Source organism: Phaethon aethereus (genome assembly GCF_964289735.1).
Source record: "Phaethon aethereus genome assembly, chromosome: 11".
NCBI classification, from domain to species: Eukaryota; Metazoa; Chordata; class Aves; order Phaethontiformes; family Phaethontidae; genus Phaethon; species Phaethon aethereus.
In genome coordinates, this window is record NC_138587.1 from 9,208,877 (window position 1) to 9,229,662 (window position 20,786).

A 20,786-nucleotide genomic window follows, 5' to 3' on the forward strand; every position below is an offset into this window, starting at 1 on the left:
CAGCAAAATTTTAAATGATAGATCAGGCCAAAACTTCTCTCATATTTACAGGGAAGTCCAGCGAAAATATCCTTTTCTTGACAGACTTACTTAAAGCATGTGGCACGGAGACTGAAAATGCTATCAACTATTTGACTGACAAGTGTCAGCAGCTGTTCATCCAATTTGTTTTGTATTTCAGCAACTAACAGATTCTTTCCCCTCTGCTGTAATACATGTCTCATGGCCCATAGGCATCTTAGAAATTGCTTTTCTGCCTCTCCAGTGACCAAAACGTCAAAAATATTAGAAGACAATTTGTGTTCAGAAGCATAAACAGGCATGCAGCAAGTAAAAATTATTTTGTCAATGTTCAGGCTGTGTTCTTTTTAGAAAATTCACAGTAAACCTAAAGCAAAAATCACTTCTCTAAAGCTTTAAAAGAAAAAGCTAAAGCAAACAAAGCCCCCAATAAATTAGCACAGGTTAAACCATCAACTACCAAGGGAAAAAGCACTCATCTGATGGCCAGCCGAAATGCAGCTGAGCCATATTTCAACCTCTGCACTTGGTGAAGTTCACGATTCTGCACTACCGCCACCGTCACTAACACTTGTTCAAAAACCTGCTCCGTGGTGTCGTGATTCAAGAGTCACCACTGCGTCAAGCTGAGTCCAGCTAGGAGAGTCACAGAATCACAGAATCACTAGGTTGGAAAGGACCTTCAAGATCATCAAGTCCAACCATTAATCCAGCGCCACCATGTCCCCTAAACCATGTCCTGAAGTGCCACATCCACAGGTTTTTTAAACACTTCCAGAGATGGCGACTCCACCACCTCCCTGGGCAGCCTGTTCCAATGCCTGACCACCCTCTCAGTGAAGAAATTTTTCCTAATATCCAATCTAAACCTCCCCTGGCGCAACTTGAGGCCATTTCCTCTTGTCCTATCACTAGTTACTTGGGAGAAGAGGCCAACACCCTCGTCGCCACAATCCCCTTAAACCATTCACAAAAACCAGCCGCCTTCATCTTAGGTCTATCAATGCTTTCAGAAACTCTTTGATCCTGACTGCATATAAGTTACAATTATTGCAGTTGCCACCCGTTCTGAACTTGCTGGACTAAAAAGCCTGTGTGACACTTCTCTCCGGTGAGCTGTATTCAGCCGTATTTCCTTTATTCAAGCACTTGAGCTAAACCTGAAGTGATATTTTCCTCAGCCTTTCTAAAAGATGCATATTCAATTTCAAGTTGTAAATCTGCATTTGTTGTAACTATGCAAAATATGGGAGGAAAAAGTGCAGAGATTATATGCAATCTGCCAGCAGAGTTGTGTGCCATGAGGAAAATGCCTCACAGGTCAAAACAAAGAAAAACACTGAGCAACAAATTAGTTGCAGGCAGTAGCTAATATGGAGATCAAAAGATTAAAATCAACATGCAACGATGAAATCACTGGAATAATAGGAGCACTTAAGAAGATTAAGTCAATAACAGAGTCCAGTAGTACAAAAATAAGATTTTGATTATACTGTAAAATTTGATATTGGGAGAGCAAAAGCAATTACAACCACGACATGCTTGGCTCTCCCCGCCTTAGACCATCTTGGCTCATTTCCTATGCAAGGAATACAGTTGTTGAAATAAACAGAAATGTTGTGACTCAAGAGCACGATTCAAAAACAAACCAGGTGGTCAGATCAGATTGGGGACTGACAAGACGGGGTCTGTAAAACGAGGACTTGTTGCAGATCCCGGAGGATACGACAGCTGGGGGGAACAAAGGCCACACCGTTTAGGACTGCTTTCGGCAGAGAAAGCAGCTGATCTTGGGGGGCTGTCCCGGGCTGTCAGCTGGAGAGGAGAGGCACGCACTGGAAAGGAGGAGAGAAATAGCTCAAAGGCTTGAAGAGAATGTGGTGGCAAACTGATAAAAGGGAAGGTTTTTTCTATCCAGATAAAACAGTAAAAACTGCAGGTTAGGTTTTGCGACGTACACCAGAGGCAGCCTCCAAGCCCATCTGGACCCTCACATACAGGACAGAAACATGTCCCATAGCCATGTTCAGCAGTGCTGGGGGTCACCCAGTAGCACAGCCCAATGAGGATAGGAAGGATGACCCGCCGAGGGGCAGCTCATGCTCCCTGCAACAGCTCTACCCTTGGTCAATGCGGGTGTGTGAAGGGGAAGAGATGAACCAGTCCCTCCAACACACACTGGCCACGGCCGTGGCCATGACACTGACACCAGCCTCATCCAAGGACTGCAGGGCCAAAGGCCTCTAGCTCTCCCGGGAAGAAACGGCCACCCTGTTGACAGCCTCCTTGCCCCAGAAGTTTCAGAGCCCTGGGTGGGCTCCGCAATACTCTGAGGTTCATGAGGAAGAGCCTAAGCAGCTCTCCTGCTCCCCAGAGCTGATAACTCGCCTGGGCTTTTCTCTAAACTGTTTTTTCAGCATCACTAACTCCAGCCCCACCCCCGCCCCCACCCCAAAATCACAAGCTAGGCTCATAATATAATCAAATAAATAAATTATCAGCTATTTTTACAGAATTTGTGGGTGTTCTTGAACATTCAGGGAATACTTGGGTCGTGCATTGAAGATTTTTCCTGCAATAACAAGGTCCGGATTTTTAGTTTGGGCTCTGATTGTTGGGGGGATTTTTAGTGGTTCTTCTAGATCACATCTTCTGGGGTGAAACCGGCACTTTTCTTGTGCCCAAGTGGCACAGCAGCAGTAATACGTAATACGTGGCATAGCCAGAAAAGCTTGTCAACACCGGGTGGGGAGTTGCAAAAAGATGGTGGAAAGATTGGGTTTGGAAAGATTCTTACTCTATTTGATTTTTTTCATTGAAAAAGCCAGTAACTTTGAAAATGAGATGTTTTTTCTACCTCATTAAGGGGAGAATAATTCAAAACACGTGGGGTTTGTCCCACTTATTTTTTTGGCCATCCTTCTTTCAAGCAAAAAAGGGAAGGAATAGGAACACAAAACTGAAGTGGGCTTCTACCCATTTTCACTGCTTTTTGCTCCTTTTTCTGAAACGTTTTCAGTAGGAAAGTGAGAACAAGGCCATCCCCCCATTATATTCTCCTTCTCTACTTCCTCCCACCTTTTCTCCTAAATAGAAAATAAGGGGAAAAAATCCACAAAACCAGAAAAATTTAAAAGCTCCCACTCTTTCAAAACAAAAAAGTACAACATTTCAAAACATTAGGAAGGGACATCTTTCAGTTTCAGCATTCAGAAATGAAATGCAGCACTTCTCCATTACTGCGACCTGAAGAATGACTATTTCTGACAATAAGGATGGAGAACAGCAGCTCACCCATTCAACGGTTTCTTGCTTGCCTTACCGGCCGGGTTGACCTTGGACATGATGTGTGGACTACTCCTTGACTGCCTCCTGGGCCAGACCAGTCTTGCACCAGGAACTAGGCTTCACCCATGATGTCTCTCTCCACTCCTCAAAGGCAGGCAGTGTTTTTGGGGCATAAAGCCTGGCTGGGATCGAGCCGTTAGTTACCATTCCTGTTGACAGGCAAACTAGAATAGGCTCTGGCTCACTTCCTCCGAGCTGCGGAAGGAGGAATGAGCCGAGAAAAGAGTTCATTCAATTGCTTCTGTTTGGCAGCTCTGCAGGACTCTCTGCATAGACAGAAAGAGATGTGGCAAGTAAGGAGTTGCCATTTTTAGAATTACATAAGCCAGTTTGATTGCCATCAAGGCACTCTGCGCAGCTCCTGCCACGGTGCCCTGCCGGTTGCTCTGCCGTGGAGCTAGATTTCAAACAGCTTTAGGAGCAGGTCAGATACCAGTTCTTAAAATTAGATTCAGGTTAAAAATGTGAATGCTACCCCTGCCATCACTGACAAAGTCGACCGTCATGGACATGCAAGGACTCTGGGCCAGTGTGCTTCCAACATCCCACTAACCACATTTGTTCTGGGACCTGTGCAGTGCTCCAAAACCTAGCTCCCCAGTAGTGGTTTCATTATGAAAAAAAAAAAAAAAAAAAAATTATCTGCCTATGAACATGCAGTAATGTGTACATAATTCAGTGAAAGGACTGAAAAAATAGTCTGGAGGGACTCAACGCCTCTGCTTCAGCCGAGGTGGCCTCGCCGTGCACTGCCCCTGCCCCATGCACAGTCATGGCAGTCTCTGGCGGGTGACATGGCAGCAGGGTCCCCCCACAGACACTAAGGGCCGTGCAGAATGAGAGGAGCTACGATATCAGTAATGCTCCCGTCACATGAGGAACCATGGTTTCAAAGGGCTAATGGGAAGCAGTCAAATGGGTAACAAGCCCCTCTTCACCCCAGCCCAGGACTTTGCTATCCTGATTTCTCCATCCATTGCTTTGCTAATTTGTCCAAAGAAGTGTCTGCCTCTGACCACCGCAAACTGAACTCCGACCAAACACCTCGGGGCCATCCCTGGGCTGCCCTTGGAAGCTGTAATTGCTGCCTTGCACCGAGCCAGACCCAAACCCGGCACGGTGGGGCCCAGGCCCGGGCAGCACCACAGCCCAGCTCTCCTCCCAGCCCGACTCTGGGCCCCTCCGCCGCACCTTTGCACCGGCCACAAAATCCGAAGCTGCGCCCCACGGATGACAAAGGCAGCCCCGTCCTAATTGCGTGGGCTGGTGGCTTGCCCGGTCGTCCATCACCTTCTGTTATTATAAAAAAAAAGAAAAAAAAAAGCGTTTCAAAAATACATATAAAAAGCAAAGCAGCATAGAAATCAAAGCCACCATTTCGGAGAGATGGAAGCATAATGCTAATAACTTTCGGCAGCTTCCACTATGGAGTTTAAGCAGCTGCCAAGTTAAATAACTAGGAGGATCCTAAGTTATCTATCTCCCGCGGACCATGAATGCTCAGCGCCGACTACCCGGGCGGGCGCGGGGAGTGGGGCCTGGCCTGCGGGGCCCCGCGCTGCCCGCCCGCCCGGGACCCACCCGGGACGCGCCCGCGGGAGCCCCTTGCCGAGTGGGTCTGGTTGTCGGGGGGTGCAAGGGAAAGCCCCGCCGGTTTTCGATGCCAGCGGCCAGGGAGCGTTGGGGGCTGAGGCTGCCGGGCGCGCCCGGGACCAACCGGTGAAAAGCGGCGGGGGATGAGGCGCGGGGCGAGCCCGGTGTGCTCCACGCAGGGGCCGGGCCGTCCCGGCCGGGCGGGCACGGCAAGTCGTTTTTCGGGGCGGGGAGTGGGGGGACCGGACGGACGGGGACACACGACCAGCGGCGCAAATAACCAGACAAGCAAGCGCGTCCGCATTGCGAGAGGCTTTGCGGCGTGCAGGGAAAAAATCCACAAACCATCGCTCCCCTCTAAACATCGAGGGTGGGACAGCGAAGGATTAAAACCCCACGGGAGAACAGCCTCCACGGAGAGGCAGAAAGCGGCGCCGCGCCGGGACACCGCAGCCCGCCCGACGTGCGGCCACCTCGGCCCCCCGAGCCGCCGGCCCCGCTCGGCGCGGCTGTCCCTGGGGCGGGCGGTGGCACTACGCCTGCCGGCACAGCAGAAGCCGGATCGATAGAGACAGCCTCCAGCTGCGCCTAAACCCGCGGTTTCAATTAAAATACGGAGCTCCAACGCTCGGGTCTTAGCCGCGATGCCCAAGCACCGGTGCACAAGGTGCACCGTACCGGCCTCGGGGGTTGCTCCGGACGGCGGGAAGGAGGCTGCCCCGGGGCTGCTGCACGGGGGTCCCCGCTCCGCGCCCGGGGCAGCCCCGGCCCGGGAAGCGGCCCGGCAAGGACAGGGGCGGTGCAGGGAAGCGGGCAGCGAGCTCCCGGCCCCAGCTCCGCAGCCTTCTTTTATCCTGCCCGAAATCATCTCGTTTACAGAAAATATTTGTTTGCACTATTAGTTGGTACTGGAGTTAATTACTCAACGTGTGAGCGGGGAGTAATATGGATAAAAGCAGCCCCAGTGTTTATTGTGTGGGTGAGCTGTTGAGCGGTGCTTGAATAAACTGCAATTAGGGTTAGATAGAGATTAATTAACATGTGAGTGGCAAGGTGTAAAATAGTTCCCAACCCTCCACTCAGTATAATCTGCAGGCGAGGAAAAGAAGTTTGTGGAGGCTAATTAAATACTTTGCTAAAGCCGGCGAGCCCCGGGAGCGAGAGGAGCCCAGCCGCTGCCCGCCACGGCGCGGCTCCCCGTGGCCCAGCCCAACCACCGGGCGCGGCTTGTGCCGGTGCATGTGGCTCTCCGCGGCCCCGTCCCACTCTCTCTCCCCAAAAAGCAGGAGGGTTTCCTCCCTCCCTGCCCTACCCGCTGGCCCAGTGGGCCCCGGCGGGAGGGGGCAGGGAGCTCCCCCGGACGGGGTGTCCCCGGCGGGGTGTCTCGGGCCGGGTGCCCCCGGGCAGGCCGCTCGCCGCCGCGTCCCAAGTTTGTTTCCGGAGCCCGACCGCAAACGGCCCCACCGGGCGCGGCTGCGTCAGCGCCGCAGAAACCCCCGAACTTTCTTAGGCGTGCTAGGGAGGCGGACAATAAATAAATATATATAGGGCCCTTTTCATTGCTTGCTTTACCTCTGGCCAGGCTCAATCTAAAGACTTGGCTCCCCCCGCCCCTCCCCCGGATAATCCTCCCCTTTATTTTAGAAACACACAAAACCAGGTTCCACGCAGCGCTATAGTGGTACAAGTGAAAGAGAATGGAGCGCCCTGAATCGCCGGGGAAATTGGTTCGGCTGAATAGCCCCGGCCAGAGACGCGGCGGCTAATCGGGGCCGGGGGTGCCGCGGGCCGGGCCCCCCGAAACAGGTGGACATGGGGCTCCCTCCGTTACCGCGTTCTCGCATCTGAGGTGTCTGCAAACCCTCCCCTCCCGCATCAAGTCGTTTTAATTAGAAAGAGGAAGGGAAGAAACCCCGGCACCCGGGCGCTAGAATGGAGCGTCGTCTATTTTTTTCGGGGGGCGGGGGGGGGGGGGCACGACCAGGTCTAGAAGGGACATGGAAAGCCGCCCGGCTGCCCCCCGGGAAAGCGGGTACCTGTCGGGGTGACAATTTGCAAAACTCCCGTTCGCAGCGCACGGTTCCTTTTTTTAAATTGTGGTTTTTGTTTTTTTTTTTTTTTTTAAGCAGCAAAAACCCAGCCCTGGACTCGACTCCCTCCGCGTTTATTTAAGGCTAATCACCAGCTACCCTAAGAGGGGAGGGGGGTGGAATTAAACTTAGTTTAATTAACATTAATACACTGTCCTAATTAATGGGTTGGCTATTAATTTATACATGCTGGGGAGGCTCGCAGATAAGTGACAATTTATTAATTATCTTCCAGCTCGGTTGCAACGGAGCTGATTGCAGATGGGTTGCCAAAATAACTCGAGCATGGTTGCGTGGTAGTTGCTTTAGGAAAAAAAAAAAAAAATCATTCTCCCCCTTCTTAAAAAAAAAAAAAAAAAAAGAAGAAGAAAAAAAAACCCCTCACGCTCATTCGGAGTGGCTCTTCTAACCCCAGCGAGAACTGGAGCACTCTTTTCCACCCAACTTGTGAATCGCACTTGCCTTCTAATTTGCCACATGCAAAACGATTCCTCTGCTTTGCAAGTTGCTTTTTAAGAAGGGAGAGAGAGAGGAAAAACCTAGCTCGCACACGAGAGATTTGTGCGTCTTAAACTGGAAGGAAATTGTGCGTGGAGGGGGGGCTCCTCTTCCTCTCTCTGCCCCAACCCACCGCGCTCCAGCCCGGCGCCTCGGCTCAGGGAAGATCCATGGTGGCATCCCCATGTCATTCTGCTAGAAGTGACTTCATGTGATGTCAGCTTTAAATGTACGAGACCGTGATCTGACGCTCAGGAAGATGTTTGCTATCAAAATGTGAATGTGGCCACGCTGCGCTGCTTGGATGCGTCTCGCCGGCGCTGCGCAAAGGTAAGTGGTCCCAAGGCGACCCCGCCGCCCCCCGCCCCTGGAGCCGCGGCCATGGGTGGGGCTGGGCTAGGTGGCAGTGGGCTGGGGGAGGTTTTTCTTTTTTTTTTTCTTTCTTTTTTTTTTTTTTTAATACTAACAAGGTCTAGCTTGCATGTTACTTTAGCGCGTTCCTCTTAATGAGCAGTAATCTGGTACCCTACTTGCCATTGTTCTTGGATATGTTCATTTGAATGTAAATAGGGAGGGGGGTGCCGGTGGGGGGGGAGTAGGGGGAGAACAAGGTGCTTATTAAATTGATTTGTCTCCTGGCTTTTCTGGAATGCAGAGGCGCGAGCGGGAGCGAGTCGCTGCTCACACCAAGTTCCCGCACGGCGGAGCGACATGGCGAGCTCGGGGTCGCTGGAGACGGTCATGCCTTCCCCCTGTCCCCGGCACGACGGCAGGGCAGCCGCCGCTAACCCCGCCAAGACCCTGGCCTTCTCCATCGAGCGGATCATGGCCAAGACGTCGGAGCCCAAGCCAGTCTTCGAGCAGAGGCACGGCGGGCCGGAGCCGGCCAAGAAGCCGCTGAGCCTGTGCTCGCCCCTGCCCTGCGTCATCCCCATCCCGCCGCTGGGCTACGAGGTGCCCTCCAAGACTCTCCTCAACTACTCGGAGCTGTGGAAGAGCAGCCTGCGGGGCAGCGCGGGCCTCTGCAAGGCCAACTGCGGCGTCTGCTGCAAGGCAGAGCTCGCCCTGGGCCAGTCCAGCGGCCGGCTCATCAAGCCGCAGGTCATCCACCAAGCGGGGCCGTGCCGGCCGCCCCCCGCTCCCTCTACTACTTCAACTACCTGGACGCCGCGTACCACCCGGCCGACATCCTGCACGGCCAGCTCTTCCCCTCCGGCCTGCTGGGGGCCCCGCCGCCGGGGGGGCTCTCGGCCCACCAGAAGCTCTTTCTGCTGGAGAACGCCAAGTTGGCGGGGCTGGCGGCCGAGAAGCTGCCGCCGCCGCCGCCCTTCGCCCACAAGGAGCGGCTGCCCGGACACCTGGACCAGGTGATGAAGGAGGCGGCGGCGGCCGAGCGCGGCGGCCCCCCCAAGGGCCACGCCAAGCTGGGGGGCGGCGGCGCGGCGGAGGGCAAGCCCAAAAACTTCACCTGCGAGGTCTGCGGCAAGGTAAGGGGGCGCCTGCAAGGGGGGGTAGGGGGGTGCGGGCCGGAGGCGGCCCCGCCGTGCCTGACCTCGCCTTCCCGGCACCTCCCCGCAGGTGTTCAACGCGCACTACAATCTCACCCGCCACATGCCGGTGCACACGGGGCCCGGCCGTTCGTGTGCAAGGTCTGCGGGAAGGGCTTCCGCCAGGCCAGCACCCTGTGCCGGCACAAAATCATCCACACCAGGTAGGTGGGGGGCAGGCGGGGTGCGGGGGCGGCTGCACCCCCCCCCCGCAGCCCCTCCTGACGGGCCTCTCGCCCCCCGCCTCCCTCCCCGGTGCAGGAGAAACCCCACAAGTGCAACCAGTGCGGGAAGGCGTTCAACAGGAGCTCCACGCTCAACACCCACATCCGCATCCACGCCGGCTACAAGCCCTTCGTCTGCGAGTTCTGCGGCAAGGGCTTCCACCAGAAAGGTGAGCCGGGCCGGGCCGGGGCCCCACGGGGCCCTCGCCCATCATTAGCGGGGATTAGAGGCGGCGAGCGCTGCCCGGCCGGGCGAAGAGAGAGGCGCGGGCAGAGCTGCCGCCGCTCCCAATTACTTTCCCTCTAAGCCGGGCCGCATCGCCGGGGACTGCTGACGGTTCTCCCTAAATGCTTTTTAAATGAGACGTGCCGGGCCTTGGTCCTAATCCAGAGCCCTCTATTTGCCGCGGTCACCGGGCTGACCCTGCCTCTCATTTGTGCCGTGCCAGTTGCGCGCTGCTCAGCGCTGACGCGGACCGAGTTTGACAAGTCGGACAGGGGTGCGGGGGAGACACTTCCTAATGTCCCCCCCAGTCCTGCCCTGCCTTACCTGTGCGGCCCGGGCACCCTCGGGTAACCCCTTCTTCCACCCTCTTCCTCTCTCGCAGGCAACTACAAGAACCACAAGCTGACCACAGTGGGAAAAGCAGTACAAGTGCACCATTTGCAACAAAGCCTTCCACCAGATCTATAACTTGACTTTCCACATGCACACCCACAACGACAAGAAGCCCTTTACGTGCGTCACTTGCGGGAAAGGATTTTGCAGAACTTTGATTTAAAGAAGCACGTCCGAAAGTTGCACGACAGCGTCTCCAGCGCTCCGCCCGCCACCGGGACCCCGGGCGCGGTGGGCAGAGCTAAGGGCCCGGTCCCACTCAGACTTGCTCCACCGGCCAGCACTATTGATCCAGACCAGCCTTCGCTTCTCTTGTCTCTTCCCCAGCGAGCTCAGCCGCCGGTAGCAAGCGATCCCGAGCCGCAGTTGTATATAAGAGGATCTTATTTAACGCCGCGTTGCGCCGCCGGAGCGGGCCGGGGGGGCCGGGCTGGCCGCCCCCCGCCCGGCGCCAGGACAACGCTCTTTATACGTGTCTGTAAATCTCCATTTTAAATGTACGCCCGAATAAGTGAGGAATATATATCTCTCTCTATCATGGGACAATAAACCGGCCCTTCGCAGGTGTCTCATTTCCCACCTCGGCCCCGGTCGTGGGGACCAGGCTGCACGGCGCTCCCCCCCGCCCCCGGTGTAAAGGGGAGCTCCGGGAGCCGGGCCCTGCCGCTCGGCCCTGCGCTCCAGAGCCCGCCGAGCGCCCCGCAGACATCGAAAGGAGGGGCGGGAGGGAACCGGGCGGCTTCAGAGGGCCACTGCCCCCCAGGAAAGGGGTAACGCCTGTGCAGGACCCCTGGGCTGCAGCGCGAAGGGCAGTTCGGAGTTTCCCAGCGCCGCTTACCCGGGGCCGGTTCATTACGGCATGTTTAAGCCGCTCCTGAATGACTATCTTTCCCTGCATGCAGATGAAATGATCTCACGCTTGCTTTTTCCGAGTAATGACCCAAATTAAGAGAGAAAACACAGACCCTTCAAACCGCATTACATTAATCTAATCACTCTCAGCAGGCCTCAGAAACTCTTTTTGATCAGAATATGGATAATCAAGCACTTGGATTACACTAAATATTCCCTTCGCATCTCCTCCCCTCCCTCACTTTTAATATGCGAGTGTCTATTCCGGCCACGTCGTTAGGAACAATATTATTCTAGCGGAGAAAGGGGACGGAGCCGGCCGTGTGCGTGATGCTCGGGCCGGGCATGTGATGAGGAGGGGAACGAGCGAGGCACCAGAAGGCCTAGGGACGGCGTGGCGGGGAGCTCACCCTTCCCCGCTTAACGGAGCAGTGAACTGGGAGAGGCGAGGACGGGCACGGCTCGCCGCCCGGCGCAGAAACGGGAGACGACCCTTGCTCCGGCTTCTGGCTGCATTTTCAGCAGCGATGCCCGGCGCTCCTCGGGGAGCGGCCCGAGGGGCTGAGGGGCCCGCTGCTCCCGCTGAGGGGACGGGGCAATTTCCGAGTTTCTCGGGTTTTGCATTTTTAAGTGCCAAAAGTAGCATTGCGATGCTTTGGGTCGGGTGAGGAGCGGGAAAGGATGTCCAGCGATCTCGGAAGCGGGAAAGATCGTGCGAGAATTTGTTAAAAGATTTTGGGAGAGTTTCAGGTTAAAAGGAAATTAAAAAAAAAAGAAAAATAAATGCAACAGCCGTCGCCGTAAGTCGCCATTCTGGAAACCCCCGGGGGGGACAAACCGCCCCCCAAGCGAAGGGGCTGCAGATCAGCCCCGTGCCGGCGGGCCGCGGCGGCAAACCGCCAGCTGAGACCGGCTTCCCCCGCCGCCGCCGAGACGGGACCCTCGTCCCCGTGAGGGCACTGCGCGGGGGGAGCCCACGGCAGGACACGGCTCGGGGACGCAAGCGGCGTGTCCGGCGCGGCGGCGGGGCCGGTCCCGCTAACGGGCCCAGGGGAAGCGACGGCTGCTCCGCGCCTTGGCCGTGAGGAGGGGTCGGGGCTGCCGCCGGGAGCGGGAGCCGGGCGGCGCAGGCAGGGCGCTAAGGAAGCGCGGTCTTTTTCGCGTTTTTATAAAAAGCAACGTTGTTTGCAGAGCCGCCTGTGAGAGGGGGAGCGGCATCCCCGACGCGCCTAAGGGCATCCTCGGGGCACCCCGCAGGGCCGCGCGGGAAGAGCTCACCCCTCCGAGGGAACGGCGGGCAGCCCCCGGCCCTGCTGCGACTCCGGCTCCCCCCGGCCGCGGAGGCTCCGGGACGGGGCCGCTCGCCGCCGGCCGGGCTCGGCCCCCCCGATCCCGGCACAGACAAGCCGCAGATCGCGGGGGAGGGGCGGCTCTGTCAGACACACACACGCCAGAGACTCCAATTATCTTCTCCCTCACAAGATGTTTCTGCTGTCCACGACTGCTCACACTTCGGCACTCTTGCCAGCAAGCCTCAATAATAACACCAAACCCGCACAAAACCCCCTCTCCCGGCGCCGCAGCCGCGCACACAACAGATTGAGCGGTGCCGGTGCCTCGGGGGGGTTAGAGGTGCCTCCGCGCAGGGAACGACGTGCCAGCGCCGCCGGGAGCCCCCCCGGGCCCAGCCGCCGCCTCTCCGGGCCCGGGCGGTGCCCGGTGCGTCCCGCCGGGCACCGGGAAGAGAAGGGCCCGGCGGCAGCTGCGTTGCCCTTTTCCCTGCACTCCGCTCTCCAAACGTCTGAGCAACCGGTTTGCTGCTAGAAACATGTTAATTGCCAACGGAGCTCATTAAGGCATGCACATGCAAAACACAGCGAGGGAGATTAAATGGACAAAAGCGCAATAATGAACTGTCAACAATCGGACCCATCTACACGACCAGGAGCACTCAAGAATGAGGCATTTAGAGGCAACAAAGGATTGTCTGGGACAGGAAGAAAGGACGACCTAGACTTTTGTTTAGTCAACACAATTGATTACAAATGAGAGATTAACAGGATAGCTTCAGAGTTTTTTTGAAGGAGGCAGAAGAGAAAAGTCCAATTAAGTGCACCGAATGTTAACTACATTGATTTCCACGGCCAGCCCTAGAGAAATTCTCATTAAACCATCCCTGGCGATCCCTTTTGGAAAGTAATTTGTCTCCCTGATGGAGCAGAGAAAGGGAGTCGTGTAAAGAGAAAGAAGCGCTAGTTCTTGGCACAATGAGCTTAGGAGACACACTGGAAAGAGCCAAAGGGGGAGTTAATGAGCATCTGACAAGCCGCTTGGACCCGGGCCTGGAGAGCAGCGATGAAAAGATGGAATTGGCCAACAACTATTCTTTATATCAAACATAAAAAGGCCAATCTGAAACAGGGCTGCTCAAAGCTGGTGAGGAAGAAAAGAAAGGCCCCCACTGGGGGGTGGAGTGGAGGGCTCAACTGCCCCATTGGGACGGGGTAGGGGGGGACGGGGAAGAAATAGCTAAAAAAATGCACTGGCACGTCCTTCTCCCGAGCAAGCGGAGCTGCTGGCCCTCGGCACCCGCCGGACGCGGCCGGGGGGCCCGGCAGCCCCGTGTAGCCACCCCCAGCCCGGAGGCGTTTGCACAGCCTGGCCTCGCCCCACACCTCTCCCCGGAAAGGGGACCCCACGCCAGCCGAGAGGATTTTAGGAAGTTATCCCGCAGAGGCAAAGCAGCGGCCAGCCCAAGTCGCAGCGGCCTGTCTCTTCCCAGGAGGTAGCACCACCTCGAAACCCGCCTCCCTCCTCCCGGGGCTGCGGTCTCCGGGACCGGGCACCCAACAGAGCAAGGCTGCGCGCCTCCTGCCCGCTCGTGTAGACACGGCTCTCTCGCAGGCTCTCAAATCAGATTAGAGCTCGTTAATAACAATTTTGGCTTAAGTCTGTATTGACTTAGGTTTAGAAATGGCTTAACGCTTTCGCTTAAGTCAACACTACGGCTAAACCGATACACGCCTTTCCCAACGCGCCGGGTCCCCGCCGTGTGCTCGCGGGACTTCTTCTCCCGCTTTAAACCGTTTTATGAAGCCATTTGCATGATTTTCCAGCGAGCCCGCCGAGCTTCGAGCGTGCCTGCCCGCCCCCCGCGTGTCGTCCACGGGGGTCTCCCCCCCACGGAGGGACCTGGCGGGCCCCGTCACCTCTGGTCGGAGCATCGCTATCGTTCATTTCACGGCCCAGCGCCCGACGGCGCGACCCGTACTCACTCCCCAACGCCCCCCGCCGCTCTCCTCAGGCCCCCTCTACCCCTTCAGATTTGGGCCCCGGCCACCCCCGGGAGAGCGCCAGCTCCGCGGAGGGAGCTTGGAAGGGGCCAGGACAGCTGCCCCAGAGCCGCGGGAAGGCGGCGCGGCGGGTCCCGGCGCGGGCAACGGCCCCCGGCCGACACCGACAGTGCCGGGCCGAGGGCCACCGGCTCTCCAGCCGCATCTGGCGGCGGCAGCGGCCGCCTGTGAAGGGTAGAATGGGGGGCAGGCGAGCGCTGGGGCGGGGCAGGGGCTGCCTGGCCACACGCTCCCCCCACATCCTTCCTCGCCCACGGCCAGCCTTGCCCCAAGCCTCTCGCCTTCCCCCCCACCACTCTTCCCACCCTCTCCTGAGCCCCCAGCCCCGCCACTCCCCGGAGCAACGCCGGCGTTGGAGCCCACGCCCTCCAGGACTCCGCACCGCCACGGGCACTTTGGTAAAAACGCATCAAGAGAAGAAAGAAAGAAAGAAAAAAAAAAAAATCTTACCATCGTCGCCTCTGACCATCTCCCCGACACTCCAGGCGACCCTTCCCCACCTACCTGACACTCCTCCTAGTCCTCTCTCACCACTAACGCTCCCTGGGCCAAAGGCGTAGGCTTGCCTTATTCGTATTTATCTAATTTATCTCTTGTAATTGCTTAATTGATTGAATCGCGGAAAGGTAAGCTCAACACGTGCCCTCAATTAAAAAAAAGGGAGGGGCAGATGCACTGGGATTTCTGTGCTCTCCGTTTTGGGGCAGGCTACCTTTCCCCATCAGGTGTTAGGGCTGGGTCGCGCGGCTCGGGGCACCAGGCAGTGCCCGCCCGCCTCTCGGCTGAGGGAGCACCAAGAGTCCGGCGGCGCGGGTGCTGAAAGTCACTGGTGCTCTTTAAAATCCGTAAAAATCTGCTTCAGAGTGACTCCGGGAAGAGCGTGTTTAGTCATGGAAAGGCCTTGTTGTTCCGAGAGGGGACGGGAACAAAATGCTATCAGACACAGAGCGCAGAAAAACGGTCTCCTCCCGGGGTCCTGAGTTTAATGAGCCCGAAACGACACAAAACTTGACTTTTCCTACAAGTATTTGTACTTTTGCCGTTTTCTGCGAACGCAGAAGACGCAGGCTGACAAGTGACTTTATAAGCGATCTGGTACGGCGGCAGAACTACTTCCAGCCATGGGGCAGGGAGTGCAGCTTCGCCTCCCCCGGCTCCTCGCCGAGGCTTTCAGAGTAACCCCGGGCCCTCTGTGCCACCCCAGCCCGCGGGCTAGAAGAATCGCAGCAGTGGTTATGGGGCGGCAGCTCCAGCCCCCTGCTCTGCCAACGGCGCCCGGGACCAAAACCCTGGCCCAAACCCGGCGGGGCCGGGCAGTTCAACCAGGCGGACGAGTGAAGCCAAATATTTCCCCAAATCAGCGCGGCAATGGGCACGATCGTCCTTCGGAGGGCGTTTAAGTGGCACAGAGAGCCCCTGCGACCTCCCCACTCCCGCTGACGGCCTGATGCTCCTTCCACCGTCGTCCTCGCTTGCTGCCAGTTGCCAAGATATTTCACATAAATAGAAGCTTTCTGATTTATAATCAGCCTCTTCCTTCTGATTCATTATGTTAATGAATTGAGATATTACCAACATTGGATTATCGCATCACTGAATGAATCCAGCAAATAAAGCTGATTATAGAGGAAAAAGCCAAGTGTACCCGGAAACTTAGTAGAAAGAAATGTCTGAGAAATGGCGTAAAGCGGCTGCAGTTGTTCAAGCTCACTCCAAACACCACTCCCAGATGACGGAGGGATGCGACAATTTCGTTCACATATACAAACCTTTCCCCTATGGATTTACGGATACGTTTTCCACCATATTACGAGCGTTTCCAAGGAATCAAACCCTGAGCGTCCCTGGGAATCCGGGCGCCCCGAAGGGCTGAGAGGACACACACGGGGCGCCTCTTGTTCACTGTCCCGCCGCACCGCTCCTGGCGATGCGCAGCCCCAGTGCCCCGAAACGCCCACCCCCCCTCGCCCCCCCCGCGCGCTTGTTCCACACGGGGAAACGGCAGAGAAAGGGACTTTTTCTTTTTTTTTTTTCCTTTCTCCTCCCCTCCCTGCCTTCTCCCTCTCGCACGGCCGCCGGGATGGGTCTTTCTCGGGCGGCCTCAGCGGAGGCGAGCGTGGCCGCGGAAGTGCGCAGGTTAGATCGCGCTTAACAAAGCTGCGGGCATGTGGTTCACTTAAGCAAATTATCGTCCGGAAGCTTTTATTGAGCAACAGTTAGAGCACCGTGAATGAAGCCATTGGGAGCACTTACAAACTAAACGGGTAAAGAAATGCAAGTCTGGAAAACAAAAACAAAATTACATTTCCCAACACCGCTGTGAGGCAGGTACTAATTTACAGCGGCTCCAAGCTGTGTAATTAGGCAAGGAGTCTGTAATTTACTTAAAGGACGGCAAAATTTTCCTTTTATTAATTTGCAATATATTTGTAAAATAATCTTACGGCAGCTGGCTCTGCTTGAATCTGTTTCAAACGTGTGATGTAAATACCGTCTCACACTGTTCTCTTTCTTGCCTATTAGGGCTTTCTGGTAGGTGATATGACATAGAGTAAGGAAGAAGAGCACCACACATTTATTTTTAAGATCAATCATCACCAGTGATAAAACTCAGGGGAAGAAGCGAGCATACTCCCTGTCTGTATGCATTAAAAACAAACGTATGTGAAGTAACTCAAATGAGAAAGATACAACTGGAATACTACACAGGCAACGGGGACAGTTTGGGGTATTTTCAAGAGCTGTTTCAGCTGTATTTAGAAACGAATTCCCAAATTAAATCATCCTATTTACGGCAAAGACAAAGAGCTTCACACAGCAGGAAGATGCACGAAGGAATTGTTTTTTGGTTTTTTTTTTTCCACCTGTTTCCTTTGCAAGGGTTTAAGTATCTCTATCCACACCTTGCTAGTAGTCACATATCTTAAGTAATTTAGGACACAGTTACCATGAAACAATAGGAAGAGTGCAAATCACCGATCTGTGATCCATTACATTTGGCTTTTTCAGCAGTAAACTTCTCAGATTCTAACCTTCACTCAGCAGATTAATATTTCAGATCAGTGTCAGAGGAAAATAAACACCAGACCTAAGCAAAGTATTTACCACTGGTGCACTCACTGTCCACACCCTTGGCTACAGCAGGCACCAATTCACATCCAACTCGTACACACATATTATAACACTAAAATCCAAGAGGCAGTGACTGCAGGATCAAAGCTTTATTTCAACTGTAACACATTATATCCATGGATTATAATCCTTGAGCAAACAGAATATTACAGCAATGAAGACCTTCGCATCACAAATGTGTTAAAACAGCTTGGATTCGGGGTGATATTTAAGGTCAAGTTGTATCTGAACACAACTATTAAACTATTATGAAAATTACCATTACGGAGTAAATAATGTTTTCTTTCAGATGTAACCTCTAAAAGTATATTTTATTTCAGATTTGGTTTTCCTATTTTTCTGTACCAACAAGCTCAAACTGAGCATCTACATCCCTGACCTGCTCTATAGGAATGAAAAAGACAGGAATGAAGAACTATAAGCTCAGCCTAAAATCTAGCTCCCAACTTCTATGAAAACATGACCCTGAATAAATACAATCAAGAAGACACCATAGTAAGTGTCAAATATCACGCATCTAAACCCCTCTTATTATTTCATATGAAGTCTCAAATGAAATTAATAGGCTTGAGAAAGATTCTGTGGAGTAAGAAATTCTTTATCCTGGGGTAAACTAACATGCCTTCTGCTACTGCCCCCACAGCCAGAATAACTGAGAAAGTACAAAGCTAGTGAATGTGATGGTAGAGGTGACAAGATGGGGTGAACAGGCTGTGCTCTTGGGCTGGTACTGTGGTACTCATCTGTGCATAAACCTAAAAAATGATGATTAATTATTTCTTCGTGTAAGATACTCAAAGATTAAGTTATAAACAGGCAAAACCTTTGGTTTTCCTCACTGCTCTTCTCTCACTTGCTTTCCTGCACCCACCAGAAAAGCACAGGAAGCAACAGGCTCTTAGGACCATTGCAGTTTATGTACACGTCTATTTTAGCACAAAAGGGCTATTGCAGCAAGTCAAGAATGCAGCATAGTGGCTTATGTTCTGAGGGAAAAAACACATTTACCCAAGACAGGTAGGAAATTACATAAGAGATATATATAATGTCATATATATATGATATATATATATAATTTTTATATATATATATATTAAAAAAAGCTTGGGATGAGATGGGGGATAATTACAGAGAATCAATATGTTTGAAGTAACAGCTTTGGCCTGGTGAAGAATACGCATGCAAAATCTCATTTAAAGCCGATATTAAACCCCATTGGTATCAATCAGTTTTGGGGGTTTAAAATAATTTTTTTTTAAGGCACACTTAAGTTTAACTACGATTTGCTTTCTCAAATTTGTATCTATAGAAAGGCAAGTGGCAAGCTAGCTCAGCCATCGTAAAAACTGTACACTCAAGAAATCTAACAGGAGATACCATATAATTCTGTTCCCAGGCACTGCTTGCCCCTAGGTCTGTGCCAAACCAGGAAACAGTTGCTCTTGTACTGTAATGGCCCTGCTGCGTGCCTCCCTGCCCTGCTGCTGTGCTGTTTCACAGTCATAAGCAATTGCATTTATTTATATCAGACCACAGGCCAACATCAAGGCTCTTGTCTCTGAGAGCTCCTTGTCTCTGTATATTCCTTTACACATCCCTGCTTTAAATGTCTCCCCTCTCCCCCCCCCCCCCTTTTCTGGACCTGTTCCTATATAATTTTCCATGCACTAGCTACACTATTGCTTCTAAACCTATGCTGCAGGAAAAAAAAAAAGTAATCTCCTTCTTCAAAAAGAAGATAATTTATTTTAATCTTAATCTCTTTGCCCAATAACAACAAAAATAATCAGAAACACAGTATCTGAGCAGTTGACTGTGGCACAGAAACTGCACTAACGCTGCTCGCAGGTGCCTTTCACCGCACACTCCCAAATCCTCACCCACCCAGCTGCCATGCCCTCCTAGTCCACACACTTGGCTTTCCTTCCAAGGGAAATCAAAAGGTGCAAGGAGACAGTGAGCATCCGCATTGTGTCCCAGTGTTTAGGCGGAGTCCGAAGAGATAAAGACCCAGATTATTCACATGTATAAAGTACTTAAGGGCCCAGATTTTCGTTTAAGTGATTTCCCTGCGGATGCAAAGACCAGGATGAATCCTAGTCTTTGTTAGCAACTAACTGCTCACCCATCCCTTCATTTTGGGCATCATGTGTAATAGCTTTTCCCTTCTTGTCTGCTCAACTGGTTCCAATTATTTGCTTTTGAAATTTAAGCTCTACAATTCTAAGATCCATACACATTCCCGCTGAATCAGATTGAGAACCACATCATGATCTTACACAAGAAAATATTACCAAGTTGTCTTTGTGACAGAACTGAGTAGGTATAAAACTGCAATGGTCTCTATGCCAGGTTTTTTTTAAGCTCTCTGCTTGTAAGATGAAAGTCTAATTTGATATTTTTGTAGTTATATAACAGTTCTAATATTTTGTGACATTTTGTATTGTGACACTATAGATGAAATTGTCATCGGACTGACACCCTTTACTGTTTATTCCTTAATTACAACTGTTAACAACACTGCGGAGAAGTGTGCTAATCTGCCATCACATATTATGAAAACAACGTTATTGTTACAAACACCAACACCCACTCAACAGGATATTTCTAAGATGGCAGTTTCTGTAAAAACTTATCAGTTTAATGGACACTTCAATAGAAAAAGTTTTAAATGAACTCCTAATATTCCCGTTGAAAACATACAATTTTATATCACAGCTGAAGTTTTGATTTTATTGTGTCAGTGATTCTTCATCTAATTTAAATTCAGACAAAACCGAGTGCCTAATTTCAAGGAGAACAGCATCTGCAGATGTTGGTCTTAAGAGATTACCCAGACTTCCTACAGTTTTCAGCTAGAAGGTAGTTCTCTAGTTCTGACTGGACCATAAACTCCCCACCAACAGCTAATCAGTGAATAACTGAACTATGTTCAATTAACTAAATGAACACAAGCTTTTAGTACACAGATCCAAAGCAGTTAGGACATTTCTGAGAAATGTTGCTAAAAAGTACCTCAGTTTCAAAGAAAGTCATTAAAACACCCCTACTATTAAAAAAAAAAATTATATCTCTATGTAGCATGGAGATGCATAGATCAGTTCATTGGCAGCCTAGCAAAATTTGTAATAATTACATTTTCATATCCTCAAGCACTGGCAGAGGTAAATTTTTTTTCTCCTACTTCCAGGTTGGGGGTGGAAGTATGTTGTTGCATATGAGATAAAATTGTAACAATATATTGACTCAAGTCTAGGTTCTAAAATTAAAAAAAAGATTTTTTTTCTAGGCTTCTTTTGCTTAGGAAAGATGAAATTTCTGCAGGCCAAGTCAGACACCTGGAAGGATCTTCCACTGAACTGATACTTTAAAAAGCACTTCACTAGAGCAGTGAAATTTTCATACCAAGTTAGCCCACTGATGGGGTGGGCTGCATTGATGCTGCATCTCTGTAGGAGGAAGCTAAGGAGCTGCTCAATGGCTGAAAATGAAAATATTATCTCCTCAAC

At 52.6% G+C, this 20,786-nt stretch overlaps 1 protein-coding gene across 1 annotated transcript; it reads left to right on the forward strand.

Annotated features, from left to right (window-relative positions):
* Nucleotides 1-6,099: 6,099 nt before the first annotated feature.
* Nucleotides 6,100-10,185, forward strand: FEZF2 (FEZ family zinc finger 2; the record flags this gene model as incomplete). Its single annotated transcript, XM_082004842.1, is given in 10 exon segments — nucleotides 6,100-8,667; nucleotides 8,670-9,037; nucleotides 9,129-9,177; nucleotides 9,180-9,254; nucleotides 9,257-9,261; nucleotides 9,359-9,491; nucleotides 9,930-9,954; nucleotides 9,956-10,085; nucleotides 10,091-10,151; nucleotides 10,154-10,185. Coding segments are annotated over 10 exon segments (1,284 nt in total). The 5' UTR covers nucleotides 6,100-8,261.
* Between the last annotated feature and the right edge of the window lie 10,601 nt (nucleotides 10,186-20,786).